General features: G+C 36.0%; 1 protein-coding gene across 5 annotated transcripts in view; it reads right to left on the bottom strand.

Moving 5' to 3' along the window:
- Positions 1–1,085: 1,085 nt before the first annotated feature.
- Positions 1,086–20,456, bottom strand: part of LOC106868895 (carbohydrate sulfotransferase 15) — a 90,765-nt gene continuing 71,394 nt past the window's right edge. For all 5 annotated transcript variants that reach the window (XM_052975431.2, XM_089340584.1, XM_089340591.1 and 2 more), the window contains 6 exons: positions 17,178–17,511; positions 14,597–14,692; positions 14,166–14,322; positions 7,975–8,131; positions 5,693–5,840; positions 1,086–1,858 (listed from right to left, as the gene is read on the bottom strand). In XM_052975431.2, the coding sequence (XP_052831391.1) occupies positions 1,659–1,858; positions 5,693–5,840; positions 7,975–8,131; positions 14,166–14,322; positions 14,597–14,692; positions 17,178–17,511 (1,092 nt within the window). In that variant the 3' untranslated portion in view covers positions 1,086–1,658. The remainder of the gene's footprint in view (positions 1,859–5,692; positions 5,841–7,974; positions 8,132–14,165; positions 14,323–14,596; positions 14,693–17,177; positions 17,512–20,456) is intronic.

Raw genomic sequence — 20,456 nt, forward strand, 5'->3', positions numbered from 1 at the left:
ATTAATATAAAAAAAAAAAATGAAGAGCTAATGAGCATTTCACATGATTTTCAGTTGTAGGGTATTTTTTCGCATGTTGAAATGTAATAAAACTAATCTAAAAGTCAGAATTCAGATAACGGAGGTTGCACATGGGTAATTTAAAGGCTGGAGGTCCAGTTCATTCATAAAACTGCTAATATATTCAAAGCCTTCTGAAATAGCAACTTCCAATCTGAGAAAATGTCAGTCTTCTCAACCGGCATGGTACGCTCTTTTGCTCTGATACACCCCGGGATTGAGCATCCTAGCTTTCTGCCAGAAAAGCAGAGAAGATGGACACTTCGAAAAGATGAACAAAATATATTAGAAGATTTATTTCATGATGTGAGATCAACCTTGCCTAGTTTTCCTGACTCTAATGAAGGCCCAAAGGTCCTGCCATCTGATGTAAATGCAGCTATCAAAATGATGAGGAAAAACAAATCTACAGGACCAGATGAAATTGTCACTGAACTGATAAAAGCATTAGAAGAATATGGAATTAGAAAACTGACCAATGTAACAGAGATTATCTATGATCATGGTAAATTTCCAGAAGATCTGAGTAAATCCATCTTTATTGCACTCCCAAAGAAATCAGGAGTGGTGGAATGTGAACAACATCATACGATTAATCTCATGAGTCATGTTACAGAGATAATTGTGAGAATTTTACTTCTGCCGGTAAGAAGCAGAATAACACCTGAAATTGGAATTGAACTGCTATGTTAATGTATGGAAATGTGGCATGGTCTATAACACGAGAAATGAGAAAGTGTTTGCAGAGCTGTGAAATGTGGCTAACATAGAATTGATGACCTGGGCAGTGGTAAATAGGGAACTGTTTCATGAGATAAGGGCCAGGCAACTGAAATTTTTTGGTTATGTGATGATGAAAGAGGACCTTGAGAATTTAGTGATGACCAAAGACTGAAGAGAAAAGAAGCGGAGGAAGGAGATGGATGATATGGATGTCAAGTTTGAGTCTTTCACTTTGGAAGAAAGCAGCATTGAACATCAGGAAGTGGACATGGCACCTAAAGAAAGAAAATCTGAAATGACTATTTTGTAATTGAGGTGATACAATTTGCAGTAAGCTGTTTCCCATGTTTGCAAACTGCTCACTCTCACTTTATTGAAGTAAATTAGCAAAAGAATAAATGAAAAGTATACTTAAGTTTTTATGAATGTTTATGCATAAGTGACCAACCCAGGTGGTCATGGCAAACGATGGCAGTAAAAAGTTTGTTCGTTAAGTTTTTACAGGTGCATTGAGTGATGTGAATGAAGTTTGAAATTTACATTTTCTTTTAAAGTAACCACAAAGAATTATATTTATGTTTAACTTAAATATATTCAGAATTAAAATATACATGAATTTTCTTGAAAATGCCATGTAATAATTGAAAAATGGAAAATAAAAATTAACTGAGATGACGAAATTTACTTTTTACTTTAAAGACACATATCCTCATAGAGGAAATAAAAGTGTTTTGATAAATGTTTGGAAAGAATGGTGAGAAATATGCCAAAATCTGGCAGATGAAATGAAAAGAAACCCTTAATTTATCATTCTTTCAAATGATATGCATTTGTGCCTGGAGACTTCATAGAATCTCTTGAGTTCCTTTTCCTCTTCAGTCTAATGTATCATCAGACCAATAAAAAGCTGTTCTGTTTAGTAACTTTACCAATTCCTCATTATGAGGTTGATAGAATTTTTGCAATAGTGCATATGTTTCATTCATTATTGGTCCAATATTACGTGTAGCATCCTTTCGAGTGTTTGCCGGGGGAAGACTGGTCAGAGCTCGCTCTTTAACCTTATCCAGTTTCTCTGCAAATAAAAAAAAAAAGACATTTCTTTATATAATAAATGTATTTATTTGTTTGTCTTCCAAAAAGTAAGAAACTCCTTTTACTCCAAATGTTGATGTCTACAACATTCACCTGTTGAATGTATTGATTATTTATTCATGTGGCTTTGGGTTAATCATATAATATCATGTAGCTTCAAGAATAATATAATACGATTATTTCTTTTTATAAGCTCTAAAATTCAATCCATAATTGCCCATGGGCATATAGCATGGGCTACTAACCCCAAGAGGTTAAGAGCGTGGGCTACTAATCCCAAGAATCTGAGTTTGATTCCAGGCAGTGACCTGAATATTAATAATTATAATAATAATAACATCGAAAAATACCTTAGGAATGAGAACCCAGGTTCAAAATTTCCCCAAGACACCTGATGAAAGCTGGTAGGTATATCAAACAAGATGAGGACAAATATCCGTCAAATATAAATAATGTAAATAATATAAATAATATAAATAATGTACATGATTCCTCATCTCTTAAATATAGAACTGTATTATTTATTCTTAGATTGACATTGTAGTGTAGGTGTGAAAGGTCATATCTGGCTTGTTTGAACATAAAACAGGTTGAATATTTAGGCTGAATGTGACCGGTTTTAGTGCTAAAGGGTTAAAAATGATATGGTGCCAATTCAGTTCTCAGCTTTCATCGGTTGCCGTTCTTCAACTCTTAATCGTTCTTTATTCATGAAATTTATCACACCACTCCATCTGCATTTTTCAGACACAATGTATCTAGGATCACATTATCCTTTGTATTCTTCATATTTTAAAATGCTAGTGTTATCTGAGGGAGAGTTTACTGTTATTCCAAATAAAGGACCACATCTGTTAGAAACAATGGTTTTACAATTAATTTATCTTTTGTTGTTTTGGGACAATCAAAAGCATATGAAAGCAGCCAAATTTGTTCTGGTTTGAGTCTCTTCATTCATCTCATCATTGTTCAACGTCTGTTTTCCATGTTGGCATGGGTTGGACGGTTCGACTGGGGTCTGGGAAGCCAGGAGGCTGCACCAGACTCCAGTCTGATCTAGCAATATTTCTACAGCTGGAATCCCTTCCTAACACCAACCACTCCGAGAGTGTAGTGGGTGGTTTTTATGTGCTACCGGCACAGGGGCCAGAGGGCCTGGCATTGACCACGTTCGGATCATGCATTCTATGTTCCACCAGTCAAGGTGGTGCTGGCATTGGCCACATTCAGATGGTGCTTTTTATGTGCCACCAGCACAGAAGCCAGTCGGGGCGAGGGGGCTGGCATCGACCACGTTCGGATGTTGCTTTTTACGTGCCAACGACATAGGGACCACGACTACAATTTCCATTTGATTGTGATTTGATTTTGATGTTGATGCACTTGACTCAATAGGTCTCCTCAAGCACGGTATGTCACCCTACGATCCAAGGTACTTTTTGAGTGGGCTGGTTATGTGACACTGGTGTATCATGCACAAATAATATGCACAGATAAAAGACAATTTGAGGATCAAATCCTTCACAGAATTCAATCCATTCCTGCAATGATAACTATTTCTTCTACACGTTACCAAAATTTTCAAAATTGGAGACCAGACACTAAAAGTGATCAAATATTATATAAGACAAAAAAAGCATTGAGCTAGCAGAATCGGTCGCATGCTTGACATGATATTTACTGGTATTTGTCTGTCCTTATTTTGAGTTCAAATTCTGCTGAGGTCCACATTGCTTTTCATCCTTTCAGGGGTCGATGTAATCAACCTGCCCCCAGAATTGCTGGCTTTGTGCCAAAATTTGAAACCAATGTGATTCTTCTATTCTTTTACTTCTTTCAGTCATCTGACTGTGGCCATGCCGGAGCACTGCCTTTAGTCGAACAAATCGACCAAGGACTTATTCTTTGCAAGCCTGGTACTTATTCTATCGGTCTCTTTTGCCAAACTGCTAAGTTACGAGAATGCAAACACACCAACATTGATTGTCAAGCAATGGTAGGGAGACAAACACAGACACAAAGACCCACAAATATATACATACATATATATACAAACACACACACACACACACACACACACACACACACAGACACACACACACATGTATATATTATATATACAACAGGCTTCTTTTAGTTTCCATCTACCAAATCCACTCACAAGGCTTTGGTCAGCCAGAGGCTATAGTAGAAGACACTTGCTCAAGGTGGCACTCAGTGGGACTGAACTCAGGACCATGTCGTTGGGAAGCAAGCTTCTTACCACACAGCCACGCCTATGCCTGATACATATATTTTTTTCTAATTCAGAAAGCTGCTCTGCATACAATCATTTTATCTTTTCTGTGCAAATTTACAATTCAGAAAAACAAATGGGTTTCTCAATTCCTCTTTTTTTTCTTTATTTATTTAAGTTCTTTCTAAGTTTTGTTATGTTAATTATTATGAAAAATTTGGCTAATTCTAGGAATGCATACTACTTAATTCAAATGTGTTTTCCATTTATTTTATTATTTATTTAGTGAATTATTTCATAATGCAAATCCCATCCAGAAGTGGATTCGAGTATCTTTGTCATGATGACAGACTCCAAATTTCACAAACAGTTTCATTATACGCATATTAATGGGGACACTCAAAAGCAATCATGACATTAGAATTCTTGACAAAGATTACTTATGTTGCAAGAGATCTTTATATAATGCTTTGGTCCAGTGTAAAAGTTGTAAACACACACACACACATCATCATCATCATCATCATTTAATGTCCATTTTCCATGTTGGCATGGTTTCTATGGCTGGATGCCCTTCCTAACATGGGATGCTTTTTATGTGACATCAACATGGGAGATTTTTCTGTGGAGCCAGCATGGAGGCTTTTCACATGGAATAAGCATGGCTGCTTATTACATGGCACCAGCACAAGTACTTTTTATGTGATGCCAACATGTGTGATTTTTTACATGTTTATGAATTGAATTTAGCTCAACTCAACTCACTAACAAAACTCATGAAATTTCTCGGTTCTCTAGCTGAACAATGAATAAAAATATCTTTCATCCTTATGAAACCAAGTGAAATTGTTGTCATGGCTGATGCCAGTCTCTCACAACTGCCTTGTAAAAAGTACTCTTGAATGTTGGGTGATATGCTGTGCTTGAGAAAGCCAATGCTTGAGAAGAGAAATTGTAATCATAGCTGATGCCAGTGCCAAGTAATTGGTACCCATGCTGGTGGCACGTAAAATGTACCATTTGAATGTTGGGCCTCACAGAGGCAGTGATAAGTGATTGTGACCTTTGGTTTATATGTTGTGCTTGAGAAGACCAGTCAAGCCAAGTGAAATTGTAGTCATGACCAATTCTGGTGCTGTGAAACTGGTGTGTAAAAAGCACCCACTATATTCTTGGAGTGGTTGGCATAAGGAAGGACATCCAGCCATAGATACACACTCAAAGCTATGAAAGAAATGATTTTAGATTAAAAAATTAAATGGCAATAACTTTTGTTGATCTTTTCAATCGTTTCTGGAAAATTTGTTGTCAGAAATTTTGCTGTACAGGAAAATTCACTATAAAACAAATCCACCATTATGGACAATAATAAAGTGTGTAATATCAATTCTTTTGAAAATTAAAAATAGGAATGGTAAAAAGTTTTATAAAAGCCTTAAATAGTTAAGTCTTTATTCAATGCCAAACATTAGAAAAAAAATCATGATGTGGTTATTTAAAATGAAATTTCTTATGGTAAATTCTCCTATGGTAAAAATGTTTACTGAAAGATTTCCTATAATCGTTTTCAATACTCACTTAATCCAAGGAAGCGAAAGACTTTCTTAAAGACACATAAAACGCATCGTTTGTAATCCTCACTCCGAATGATTAAGAAATTTTTCACTGGAAATACGTTGAACCAATCCTTTAAGTAGATCCAGTATAAGCCTATACGAAGTCTGACCTGAAAGAAGAAGCAAACATTTTATAATGAATGGTTTACAACATTATTATTTTTTTTTTTAGCAAGAAGTTATTCTCTGCTTGCATTTGATAATCATATTGTCAAAAAATTAGTTTTATGCTCAAAGCAAAGTTTTGTAAGGTGGCATCAAGTTTTGGCACCAAGCCAGCACGTTCGGTGGAGTGAGACAGACATTTATATCAACACCACAGTTCAACTGGTCCCTGTTTTGTTGATCTCAAAAGGAAGAAAGGCAAAAGTCAACCTCTGCAGAATTTGAACTCTGAGCATAAAGATAGACAAAATGCTGCTAAGCATCCTACCCAGTGTGATAACAGTTCTGCCAGTTCACCACCAAAATATACAGGATGGGAGCAAAAGTAGGAATGCAGTTATGAAAAACAGAAAACAAAAAACAATATGCATTTATTTTTATCATAAAAATTAAAAGTTACCAAAGAAGTACTATTTTCGTTTTTTTTTTAATTTGTTTCAGCCATTTGACTACAGCCATGCTGGAGCACTGCCTTTAATCAAGCAAATCAACCCGAGGACTTATTCTTTGTAAGCCTAGTACTTATTCTATTGGTATCTTTTGCCGAGGTGCTAAGTTACGGGGACGTAAACACACCAGCATTGGTTGTCAAGCGATGCTAGAAGGACCAAACACAAACACACAAACATATACACATATATATATATATATATATATATATATATATACGACAGGCTTTCAGTGTCTGTCTGCCAAATCCACTCACAAGGCTTTGGTCAGCCCAAGGCTAAAGTAGAAGTCACTTGCCCAAGGTGCCACACAGTGGAACTGAACCGAGAACCATGTGGCTGGTAAGCAAGCTACTTACCACGCAGCCACTCCTGCACCTGTCATGATAAACATATTATTATGATTAACCCTTTTGTTACCATATTTCTGTTGAGATGTTCTGTGTTTCTATCAATCATTTCAGATATAACAAAGAATTCAGTTAAATAACTTTGTTATCATTAAACTAGTGTTAGGAACATAAATTGTGACTAAGGTTTGGTGGAAGATTTTAATTCAAAACTTTTGAAAACAAGACATTTGTACTCAGAGCCAGAAGCTATTTCAGACAGTTTGGTATCAAAAGGGTTAATGACACTGAAAATATCAAAAATGGGGCTAATTTTAAATTTTTTGATAATAATAAATGAATATTGAGCATGTTTTCGTTTTTTTCATAACTGTATACCTACTTTTGCAGTATTATAATTTCTTTTATCAGCTTCTGAAGAATGGAAAGTCAAATCAAAGGTAAATTAATATACAGGAAATTTAATCAGTTGTGCAGCTTCTATTAATGCACAACACTATCAAGAAATTACTGATTTCATAAACACCAAACGCATTCATAAGGTCACATTGTATATCAACACCTTTGTAAATGTGTGAAAGATCAGTTTAGGGGTAAGCTTAGTGTGAGCTGCCATGCAACATGGCTTTGGTTCCTGATATTGAGTGTCTAAAGATGTAAAAATGCTACTTCAGTTTTATAGTTTTACATTTAAGAGATGAGGAATTATGTACATCATTTACATTATTTATATTTGACGGATATTTCTCCTCATTTTGTTTGTTGTTAACACAACGTTTTGGCTGATATATTCTCCAGCCTTCATCAGGTATCTTGGAGAAATTTCGAACCTGGGTTCTCATTCCTAAGGTATTTTTCGATGTTATTATTATTATTATTATTATTATTATTATTATTCAGGTCACTGCCTGGAATCAAACTCGGAATCTTGGGGTTAGTAGTCCGCACTCTTAACCACTACACCATATGCCTGTGGCATAATAATAATAATAATATAATAATAATAATAATAATAATAATAACAATAATGATAAAAGTATTAAAAATATATTAATGATATATATATATGCATGCATGCATATATGTATGTATATATATATATATATTTATATATATATATATATATGCATGCATGTATGTATATATATATATATATATATGTGTGTGTGTGTGTGTGCATGTATGCTTGTAGGTACGCATGCATGTATGTATAGCATAAAACTACATTGAGAGTGGTGTTTGTGCTTATATCATCAAGAAGAAAAATATCTGCCACTTACTCCCGACAGAAGTCCTAGTTTGGAGTCATATGCACATTTCCGTAGTGTTTCGTTTTTGAAGCAGTTTTCATATAACGCAATGGTATCCACAACTCTCTCATGAAAGTTTTCCACAGATTTGTTGAACTTGCCAAAATACAAATAATCGGAGAAGAGTCTAGGGGAAAAAAAAAAAAACAGAATAAAGAAATAAATCGAAGACAGATGATGATGATGGTGATGATGATGATGGTGGTGGTGACAATGAAGGTGGTGGTGGTGGTGGTGATGAGTGTTCACACAGTAATTTCTCTCATAGGCAAAAGGATACAAATATCAATGGATGAATAGTCTGATCAGATCAACCCAGTGTTTAACAATTTATTTTATTTTATCTTCTCCAAAAGGACGAAAGGCAAATTGTCCTTGCCAGGATTTGAACTTGTAACTCCAAGACCAGAGCTCTGTCATAACAACATCATAAGCCCCTCTAATTCAAGAGTGATTAAACTGGAAGTGGAATGTATAAGCTTTTCCTTTGGACATTAGCAATGTAACAGAACATTGTTCCTTTTGCATTATAATTCCAAGACAATCCAAGTTGTCTTGAAGGAATATGAAAACAAGGATCAAAATAAGCCAAGAGATTATTTTTATCTTTTGTTTTCTTTTAGTGGTTTCCCCTTTTAGCATCAAAATTATTCTACTAAATGCAATACTTATTCACATTGTTTTGAAATTAAACACACATTATCTTGTAACTATGTAAGGTGACAAGCTGGCAGAACTGTTAGCACACCTGGTGAAATGTTCAATGGTATTTTGTCAGCCGCTACGTTCTGGGTTCAAATTCCACTGAGTTCAACTTTGCCTTTCATCCTTCTGGGGTCAATAAAATTAGTATCAGTTATGTACTGGGGTCAATGTAATCGACTTAATCCTTTCCCCCAAATTTGAGGCCTTGTGCTTCCAGTAAAAAGGATTATCTTGTAGCTATGTGATTCAATGATCTGAATGTATATTTTGTAGGGTAGGTATGAAAGGCCAGATCTAGCTGGTTTGAGCATAAAACAGGTGGAATATTTGGGATAGATTTGGGCTGTTTAACTCTTTCGTTACTGTATTTATTTTGCGATGCTCTGTGTTTCTTTCAATTACTTTAAACATAACAAAATATTTAGTAAAATAACTTAGTTATTATTAAGCTAGTGTCAGGAACATAAATTGTGACTAAGGTTTGGTGGAATATTTTAATTCAGAACTTATAAAAACAAGACATTTGTACTCAGAGCCAGAGGCAGTTTCAGGCAGGTTAGTATCAAAAGGGTTAAATGCTAAAAAGCTGAGTCACTTCACAATTACATGGGTTCTGAGTTCGATGTCATGCCACAGCAAGTGAGTTCTACCGTATCCTTAGGCTGGCTAATGCTTTGTGCATGGAAATTGATAAATGCAAGCCAGTCATGTAATCTCCCTGTGCCTCCACATATGTACATGCACACACATGTAAAGCCAAATTTTCCTCTTGAAGAATATTCTATTGCTACACTTGCAAAAGCACTGCCCCCATTAGATCAAGCTGCGAAATCCTGTGGGTGCACAACAAACGTGTAATAGTATTGATTTATTTTTTTACCAGTTTTTATATCAATAGGATATCATTGTCAGTTCATTAGACTTCATTGTGTAATTGTATTTATCTTACTGATTCTAAAAATATAATTTTGAACCCTGAGCACAAAGGAACAAGTATAAGTTAGAGTAAAGTAGTTATTCAGTTTCTTTCAGACTTGCCTTTACCAGTTCTGCAAAAGCGATTTCACATTTAATCCCAACGGGATTACTTAAATGAATTCTACCACGGTGTCAGTCAGAGTTATCTACCTTTACTTTCAGATATTTCCAGATATTTCAGCGATCATTTTTTTTTTTCAGAAACTTAGTTTTAGCATCTAACCATGATCACTCAATGGCCTGAGTGTGTGCTCCGGTCACTGGATCCACATAATGTCGTCGATGGTTCCCCTGTCAGATGGTGATAACCTATGACATTTAAATTATTATAAGCAGGCCATTCATCTGAATGAATTAATGAACCTTTTTCACATTCTCTCACAATAATTGGGATCAGATTGTTCCCATCACACCATTCCCAACAAAAGTATCGACAGCCTGAGCCTTGTTTCAGACCCAAATCCCATGACCCATCAATTCTATGTCCATGGTTCCTGCTGTTTCGTTATTCTAAATCACTGTCTTCGAAGAGAGGCGCGTTGTCACCGTTCAGCATTCTTCTTCAATTGTGTTTTCGTCGACCAACAAATCTTGCTTCGTCGACCTGAATGGGGTGATCGTCTGTTGCAACCATCTCCCCTCGTCGTTCATGATCAACTATGGCTCCACACACCTCGCGGCACATATGGTACCTGTCAGTTACTGAGTTACTGCCGTGGTCATGGGTATTCATTTATTTGTTTCAGTCATTGGACTCCGGCCACGCTGGAGCACCGCCTTCAGTCAAGCAAATCGACCCCAGGACTTATTCTTTATAAGCCTAGTACTTATTCTATTGATCTTTCTTGCTGAACCGCTAAGTGACGGGGATGTAAACACACCAGCATTGGTTGTCAAGCGATGTTGAGGGGGCAAACACAGACACACAAACATACAGACACACACACACACACATACATATATATGACAGGCCTCTTTCAGTTTCCGTCTACCAAATCCACTCACAAGGCTTCGGTCAGCCCAAGGCTATAGTAGAAGACATTTGCCCAAAGTGCCACGTAGTGGGACTGAACCTGGAACCATGCGGTTGGTAAGCAAGCTACTTACTACACAGCCACTTCTGTATATCCACAACAAAGAAAAATATTAGTTATAAAATCTCACTGGGGCTCAACTTGCAGTTTAATTTGTTGTTAATGTTCTTATAATGGAAAAATCGGTTTCCTTTGCGAACTGAATGTTTAAGGTAGATAACCCTGGTTATACTGTTTGACAACGTGGTAGACCGCATACTGTATACTAGCACCAATAAATCCAATATCGTATTTATTTCATTGATATTTAAAAGATGATATAAAAGGAAAAAATGTGTTAGGATTTGTGTTGAGGATGAAATAAGTAGAACAAGAGCATACACGAAGACGAAAAGTGTCAGAAGAGGTCACAGATGTGTGACGAAAGATTTCCGGACAATGGACATGAATTAGAATAAGAACAGTAATAAACAAGTGAAGAACAAATGTATAGTGCGTATATTTATTTATCGAAAAAAGGAAAAAAATGACCGTCCTGAAATACAACAATATGTGTTAGGATTTAATATCAGAAAGTAGAGGGACGGATCAACAAGATCTTTCGTTTCGCTCCCTAACTTACGTCAATCGCATTCCGCATTTTATGTTAGCTAAAAGATGAAAGCAGGACACCAACTGAAATTTTCTAAATGCATAGAAGGGAGGTAATAGAACAATTTAAGTGTTATCTCTCTTGCATACTTTCGACGAAAGGTAATTGTTAAAATAACTTGCTGAAGGATATGGATGACAGCAAAAAAAAAAGAAGAAGATACATTTTATTAGAAATTAAAGGATTCCGAGACACCAAGAATATGATAAACAGTGGGTAAAGTGACGTGTCAAAGATAATTGAAAGGCAATACATCCATAACAATATGATATGATCTAGAGTTATCTCTCTTCTTCCTCAGCTCGGGAAATGTGTGGGAGTGCGGAAATTGTCCACTGCTGTGTTGTGAGAATATAAACGTTTAACAGTCTGAACCAATCGCATTTGTAGAAATTAGATGTCCAAGTTGGATCATTTACGCAGAACGCAACAGCTTCAGACGGATTACTTTGGAATATCTTCTCTCATCGCTGGACACGGCATTTACTTATGCTTTCATTCCTCAAGGGCTAATCACACACACGCACAAGTACGTGCGTACATACTTACCTACATACATCATCATAGGTGCATCAGGTTATTATGTATCAAACAAATTTGCATAAAACCCTAGGAATATTCGGTTTCATGAAGAAAGAGTAAAATAACCTGACTTGATTTTTGAGAATCCGTGTCAAGTTCTTTTACTCTTATAAAATTAAAAATTCAAAAATTTATATATATATATGTATATGTATAAAATACAAATACACACACACACACATATATATATATATATGCATACATACATACATACATACATATATATATATATCTATCATCATCATCATCATCATCATTTAACGTCCGCTTTCCATGCTAGCATATATATATATCTGTCACTTGTGTTTTAAACTCTGTCAGTCGGCAACTGGTCTTAAAAGTCATCTAAGGGCTCATCAGTGGAGTGATTGTACTGTGTGATGGGGTGTGGGGTGTGGTATGTTCATTGATGGGACCACTTTCATCTCACAAGATGAAGCAATCATCATATATATATATATATATATATATATATATATATATATGTGTGTGTGTGCGTGTGTGTGAGTATATATATATATATATATATATATATATATATATATAAATATATATATATATATATCATCATCATCATCATCATCGTCGTCGTTTAACGTCCGCTTTCCATGCTAGCATGGGTCGGACGATTTGACTGAGGACTGGTGAAACCAGATGGCTGCACCAGGCTCCAATCTGATCTGGCAGAGTTTCTACAGCTGGATGCTGGATGCCCTTCCTAACGCCAACCACTCCGAGAGTGTAGTGGGTGCTTTTAGTCAGGCGGTACTGGCAACAGCCACATAATCGGTTAGTCGTTCATTAAACAAAAATGTTTATTTCAGGGTTTTTTTTTCACAACCCTGGCTGACTAAGACTGTATTCCTACCTCCATTAGTGGAGAGGTTATGTGCCTCCAGCCAGCAGATCAAAGTCCCCAATATTGCTGAGCACATAATAAGTGCAAAACCAATGGTATCCTTCTGACCAGCCATGGGTTGGACAGTTTGACCAGAGTTGGCAAGCTGAGGAGCTGCACAAGGCTCCAATCTGATTTGGCATGGTTTCTATGGTTGAACGCTCTTCCTAATGCCCATCACTTTACAGAGTCTGCTGGGTGTTTTTACATGGTATCGCATGAGCATTTTAAATGGCACTCCATGTGCACTTTTACATGGTGGAGTGTGTGTGTTGCATTGTTAACATATGGTGTTATAGTTGTATATGATTGTCATTGTCATACAATTTAGTTTATTCGAAATTTCTGTGGAAACATGCTTGCTTAAGACTGAATATTCTTTCCTACCCTAGGCACAAGGCCCAAAATTTTGGTGGAGGGGGCCAGTCGATTAGATTGACCCCAGTATGCAACTGGTACTTAATTTCTTGATTCTGAAAGAATGAAAGGCAAAGTACTGCTAAGCATGTCACCCGGCATGCTAACGTTTCTTATTTCTTTATTGCCCCCAAGGGGCTACACACAGAGGGGACAAACATAGAGGGGACAAACAAGGACAGACAAAGAAATTAAGCTGATTACATTGATCCCAGTGCGTAACTGGTACTTTATTTATCGACCCCGAAAGGATGAAAGGCAAAGTCGACCTCGGCGGAATTTGAACTCAGAACGTAATGGCAGACGGAATATCGCTAAGCATTTCGCCCGGTGTGCTAAGGATTCTGCCATCTCACCACCTTATTAAGAGTGAATATTAGATTGCTTAGTAACTGCAAATCTGACCTGACCCAAGCAAGTATTGAAACGGTAGTCATTATAAAAGAAGATGAAAACAATGACGCATATACTTATATATGTTTGTGTGTGTGTGTGTGTGTGTGTGTGTGTGTGTGTGTGTGTATATATATATATATACATATATATATATATATATATATATATATATATATATATATATATATATATATATATATATATATTGGAGCTTGGTGTTGCTATCCGGTTTCACCAGTCATCAGTCAAATCGTCGAACTCATGCTAGCATGGAAAGCAGATGTTAAACGATGATGACGATGATGTGTGTATGTATGTATATGTAAATATATACATACATACACACACACATTGGTGCTCCAGCATGACCACAGCCACATGGCTGAAATAAGTAAAAGAATAAAAGAATATATATAAATATATACTTGCAAAAATATGTTGTACAGTCATGTGGTAACACGTAAATACTGACTGATGATCTGTAATGTATCAGGCTTACCTTTCGATAGGATTTCTTAGAAGTACAATGACTTTAATACCAGGTGTAAAGTGATGAATATAATGAGCGTTTAACAATTCTGGTTCATCTAGGTTAGCATTGCCAGGGAATGAACGCCAAAAATCATTGTCCCATAATGTTGATGCGCTTGAGTCACCTTGTAAAGAAACAAAAACTTTGTAATACTTGGAATAAATATAGATATATATATTAATAATAATAATATGACAACAAAGGAATGAATGAGACCTCGATATTATGTAAAATGGAGGAATTTATCTAGAAATATAATATGTGACAATTATTCAGTTGCCATAGTAAAATTTTTTGTCAAACATTTTGAATAATGACATAAAAATATATTTGTTAAAGAAAGTATTTTGCATAAAGCAGAAAAGTGCACAATGAGAAAGGAAGTGTTGCGAGCTTACTTGTAATCTTTGAGTGAGATTTATCCAATTCAATCTTTTCAGCTGCCCCATCAAATAAATCAATGTAAATATTAATTGATGAGCGATTGGTCCTCTCTAGAAAAGAAGAAAACAAAATTTTTGAGTAAAGCAATGGAATAATAGTGTTGCTGGTGCAGGTGTGACTGTGTGGTAAGAAGCTTCCTTCCCAGCAACAAGGTTCTGGGTTCAGTCTCATTGCGTGGCACCTTGGGCTTGTGCCTTATGCTATAGTCTTGGGTCGATCAAAGCCTTGTGAGCTGATTTGGTAGGCAGAAACTGAAAGAATCCTTATGTTATTTTTCTGGTTCCCAGAAATGAGTTCTAACCACCACCCCTTACACATGTGGAAAATGTAGAGAAGGAATTTAGATCCCTTCAAGGCATCTTCCTCTCAATCAATGTATGAAACTGAAAAACTTCATTGCCAAAATGAATGAGTATAAAAAACATTTTTGGACTGATCTGAGATATTACTTTTCCATGATTGAATTCATCAGATGTGAATGAAGTAATAATAATAATAGTAATAGTAATAATAATAATAATAATAATAATAATAATAATAATAATAATAATAATAATAATAATAATAATAATAATAATCCTTTCTACTCTAGGTACAAGGCCCAAAATTTGGGGGAAGGGATTACAACAATAATATTGATAATGCTTTCTACTCTAGGCACTAGGCCCAAAATTTGGAGGAAGGAAATAATAATAATAATAATAATAATAATGATAATAATAATAATAATAATAATAATAATTATAATAATAGTAATAATTCTTTCTAATACATAGAACTTAACCCGTCCCATGAAATTGCTACCTTGTGCTAAAATTTGAAACCATTATTATGCTGGTGTTTGTGCTGATATTAAGTTTGAAGAAATCAACCTTATTAGTAAATAATTTTAGACCTACATTGGCACCCTTTAAGCAAACTTCATTCCTGCACTTATGCCTTCTCCATTCCAACCAGATCAAGCTGGGTGGCAATGTTGTTGCAAAAAGTTCTGTTTTTCCAGCTACAAACAATTGAACTAGATCCAGATGTTCAGGTAGGTGGTATAAGGTATGTGTAACTCTAAGGCGGTGAGCTGGCAGAAGCGTTAGCACGCCGGCCAAAATGCTTAGCGGTATTTCGTCTGTCTTTACATTCTGAGCTGAAATTCCGCTAAGGTTGATTTTGTCTTTCATCCTTTCGGGGGTCGATGAATTAAGCACCAGTTGCGTACTGGGGTTGATCTAATCAACTGCCCCTCCTCTCTAAAAATTTCGGTCCTTGTGCCCAGAGTAGAAGAATAAAGGTGAATATACCTGCAGGATGATAGGTGTTTATGTCCGGACAAGTATTTGTCGGCCAGATATTTTATCTGTATCTAGAAACCTTTTTTTTTAGGAACATCCAGTTCATTATTGGCTAGTGAGAGATTGAAATAATATTCTCGATGTATGTTGGGATTGTAACTGAGCAGCTGGAAACAAAACAAAAGAAACCTGGCTCAGACTGTCTTATAGGTATTAAATGAATTTGGCAAATGCATCTGTGCAGATTCTACCAAAACTGCAGTAAGTTGTCTTGGATAAAAGATATTTTCATATCTTTTATCGTTTATCTTTTACTTGTTTTAGTCATACATATACATATACATACATACATACACACACACATATATATATATATATGAATATATATATATTATTTATATCATTATTTGATTGAATGCCATGCATCTATTTCCAAGGAAGTTTATCTTAATATTTTTAATGCGATTCTACCCTTTACTGTTCTCTCCCCACCTATTGCTTTCTCTCTCATCCTTTCTCTAATTCCTCTTTTTCTCCCCTTTTCTATCTGTCTGTCTGTCTTTCTCCCTCTTTCTCCTTTACAATCTCTCTCTCTCATTGCTCACACCTGACCATCGTCCATCTTTCTTTCCCTCTCTCGATTATCTTTCATTTCCAACACGGCTGTCGTAGAGACTGCACGTATTCTATCTTTCCTCTTGTCAAAGAGAATATTTCTCCAGCATTCGCTGTTTTACCTTTGTATGGTCTAACAACTCCCCATACTCTTTACTCTTTTACTGGTTTCAGTCATTTGACTGTGGCCATGCTGGAGCACCGCCTTTAGTCGAGCAAATCGACCCCCAGGACTTATTCGTTGTAAGCCTAGTACTTATTCTATCGGTCTCTTTTGCTGAACAGCTAAGTTACGGGGACGTAAACACACCAGCATCGGTTGTCAAGCGATGTTGGGGGAACAAACACAGACACACAAACATATACACTCACACGAACGAGAATACTAAAAAGGAATCCATCCGCTCTCAAAAATTAAGTAAAAAAAACAGGAAAAATAATCCAGAATCTTTGTCCAGTACCAAAATCTAATCAGGTCGTGCCAGTCACGAGGCCAAACATCCCTGAAAGTTTCATTCGAATCCATCCAGCGGTTCTTGAGATATCTTGTCCATGGACAAACAAACAAACACAACTGAAAACAATACCTCCGCCTTCGCTAAGGCAGAGGTAATAAGGTAACAAAATTACTCACTAAGTTCACTAAACCTCATTCTCGTCCACCAGTGAGGTTCTTTTCTTTGTCCTTTCACAATATCGGGATGTACATTGAGGCGTCGATAAAAATCCGTGGTTCCTGATTTCGGCATGCCAGCAACATAAAGGTATGGAAGACATCGTAACCGTTTCGGTTTTGTGCTGCTGTTTGTCTTACTGAGTAGTTTCCCCCATTTCACGGTTAATCGAATCATTTCTTTCTGTGTGTTCTCTGTCAAACTTAAATAAGGGTTGTCTACGTAGACACCAGCTGAATGTATAGTTTCAAGCCAACAGGGGTTTCGGTAATTGAGCAAATAACGGGGTACATCCTTTAAAAGAGAAAAAAAAACAAAGTCAAAAATTAGAAAGGTTAATTTTTTTTGCTTTTAATTGACAATATATGACGTTTATTTTTAAAAACTTTGAATTACATTGTATTAACATAATTAATAGCGATGGAAGCAATATCAATACTAAATAGTAATGTTTATCCACACTTTAAAGTGGATGTTGTGTTAGAATAGAAAATACTCTATTATTTACCATAATACGAGGGCTGATCAATCCGGACTTTTACCATAGTAACGGAGCTAAAGCACGCAGAGTAAAGCTGCTTGGTATAAATTGACCCTGAGCTCTGCTGTGCATGCATATTGAGTTTTAACGTTCTAGCTCACTTCTGCTGTTTACAGCATTGCTCGGAAGGAACGTGTGTAGCATGTGATCGTTGCATTGACCATGACAGAGAAAGTTGTCATGGCGATACCTGCTCAGAGGTCTACGCAAAGTTGCAGAAAGTGCATTGAGAGGAGTGTATGAGTCGCACACAAATGAACGAATGGTTCAGACGTTTCCAAGATGGCCGAAAAATTGTCGATATTAACGAACGTTCTGGGAGACTTGCAACCGACAGAACTGAGTAAAACATCGAATCACCATCCGTGAGTTATCAAAGGATGAGCAGGTTAGTTACGGTTCAGTTCAGTCCATTATCACTGAAGATTTGGGGTATGAGACGGGTGCCTGGCAAATTTGTGCGGAAACTGTTTTTAGCAGACTAAAGCGACACTCGGGTTTCAATTGCTCAAGACCCCCTTGATTGAGTCGAGAACGATGAAAATTCTTTGAAAACTTTGCGTAGGGGTCTGAGTAGGTATCGCCAAGCTTTTGGCAAAATTTGATGCAGATTCTCCGCTCAACTTTTTCTGTCATGGTCAATGCAACGACCATACGTTACACACGTTCCTTCAAAGCACTGCTGTAAACAGCGGAAGTGAGCTAAAACGTAAAAACTTAGTGCGCATGCACAGCAGAATTCAAAGTCAATCTTTGCCAAGCGGGTTTACTCTGTGTGCTTTAGTATCGTTACTGTGGCAACAGTCTGGATATTTATTGATCAAGCCACGTAGAAACTCTTATATGGACTTGGGGTGTGTATACATGGTGCTCAAAACATAAGCACCCCCCTACATGGGGCTCAGAACATAAGCACAAGGGTACAAATTTAGAGGAGGTATGTAGTCAAATATATCAGCCCAGTATTTGACAAGCATATTTTAAACCTCTCTCTTCTCTCTATAAAACTAATAACTTATTCACTCATTAGAAATTATTTTAACCATTGTTTCTGATTCTAAATTTAACCCTTTATAATCATATTTCTTATTAAGTATACTGCTTTTGTTTCAGATTATATTGAACGCAATGAAGAATTTAGTAAAAAACACTTCATCACTGTTAAGCTGGTGTTTGGGATATAAAGTAACATATCCTATTTTAAAGTTTAATTAAGGTTTTAATGAAAAAGACGTTTTTTTAAATCATGGAATCAGAGTTGCCACGAAATAGGTTAAACGCTGAAAATTCTTGATTTTTTTAGTTTTTCTTCTCTAAAACTTCATTGCAGTGTGCTTAACAGCAGTGCGTGATTTCACAATTTGTTTTCATTTCTGAGACTATAAGGAATTAAGTGGACAAGGAAGCAAAGAATGGTAATAATTCCAAAGGATGCCAGAACAATGTTGCATTTTTGAAATTGCATTCTCTGATACAACCCCAGCAAATTACTGACAATTCTTGTTCATTCATCAAATTACATACAAAAATGTGAATGCATCCTGTGTAAATCCAGGCACAAGCTTGGTGTGTGGTAAGAAGCTTGCTCTCCAACCACATGATTCTGGGTTCAGCCCCACCGTGTGACACTTTCGGCAGATGTCTTCTACTATAGTCTTAAACTGACCAAAGCCTTGTGAGTGGATTTGGTAGATGGAAACTGAAAGAAGCCTAAATAACACCTGCTTTGCCGATCAAACTCCCAACCCACAATTAAGTCTTAAGTGTATATATATATGGGCAACACACACACTAAATAAAAAAGATGTTAGTAAGTAAAAGTGTTTTAAAAAAGATTGTTAAATTTTCAGATTAACACCCGTACGATTTTCACTACAGTGTTAGGGTTAGGGTTTGTTAGGGTTAGGTAGGTAATGATGCGGGTGTTAATCTCAAGATTTACGAAAAGATTAAAAAAAAAACTCACAGTTTGTAGGGAATAAATGTTTGTTGATCGTATTTGAGAAAGATGTCTCGATGGTGAAGGACGGTGTTAGAAATGGAAAGTAAACTTACAATTCCCGCCAATTAGAATGAGGTCATTGGTAACCATAGGTACATATATATGTGTGTATTTACGTATGATTGGCAGTGTGTCTGTTTATTTGACTCTCACTCCCCTTCGTTTCTTTGTCTTTTTTCTTGGATCGTTCGTAAACGTTCATAAGAGAAAGTAGCAATTGAAACGATGTGTAAGAAGAATAGAAATAGTTAATTTTAGAGGGGCAAAGTAATTTTGTATGTAGTTTTAGTATCTGTCATTACAGTATCGAAATGTGATTGTTTCAGTTTTGATAGTTTTCTTTTTCTCCTTCCTTTCTTTTTGTATTTGTTGTTGGATTTTTCGTAAAGGTTCATGAGAGAAAGTAGGAGTTGAAAGGATTTGTATTAGAAAGAGGAAATTAGATTTTATTAGGGAGAAAATGTTTACTTCCATAGTTTTATGGATTTTATTCATTATTAGGAAATTTTGGGAGTGAAAAAATGACGCAGTGACCTAACAAATTGTATTTAGAATATTAATTGCGATTGTTTAATCGAAGAAATTTGGAATTGTGTAAATGTATGAATTTTAAACATACACACACACACACAGAAAATTTGCCTTTTATAGTATAGATATATTCTATATTTTATATATATTTATCAATTTTGTCTA

Source organism: Octopus bimaculoides, chromosome 2, assembly GCF_046866305.1.
Source record: "Octopus bimaculoides isolate indiv1 chromosome 2, ASM4686630v1, whole genome shotgun sequence".
In the NCBI taxonomy this organism is placed as follows: Eukaryota; Metazoa; Mollusca; class Cephalopoda; order Octopoda; family Octopodidae; genus Octopus; species Octopus bimaculoides.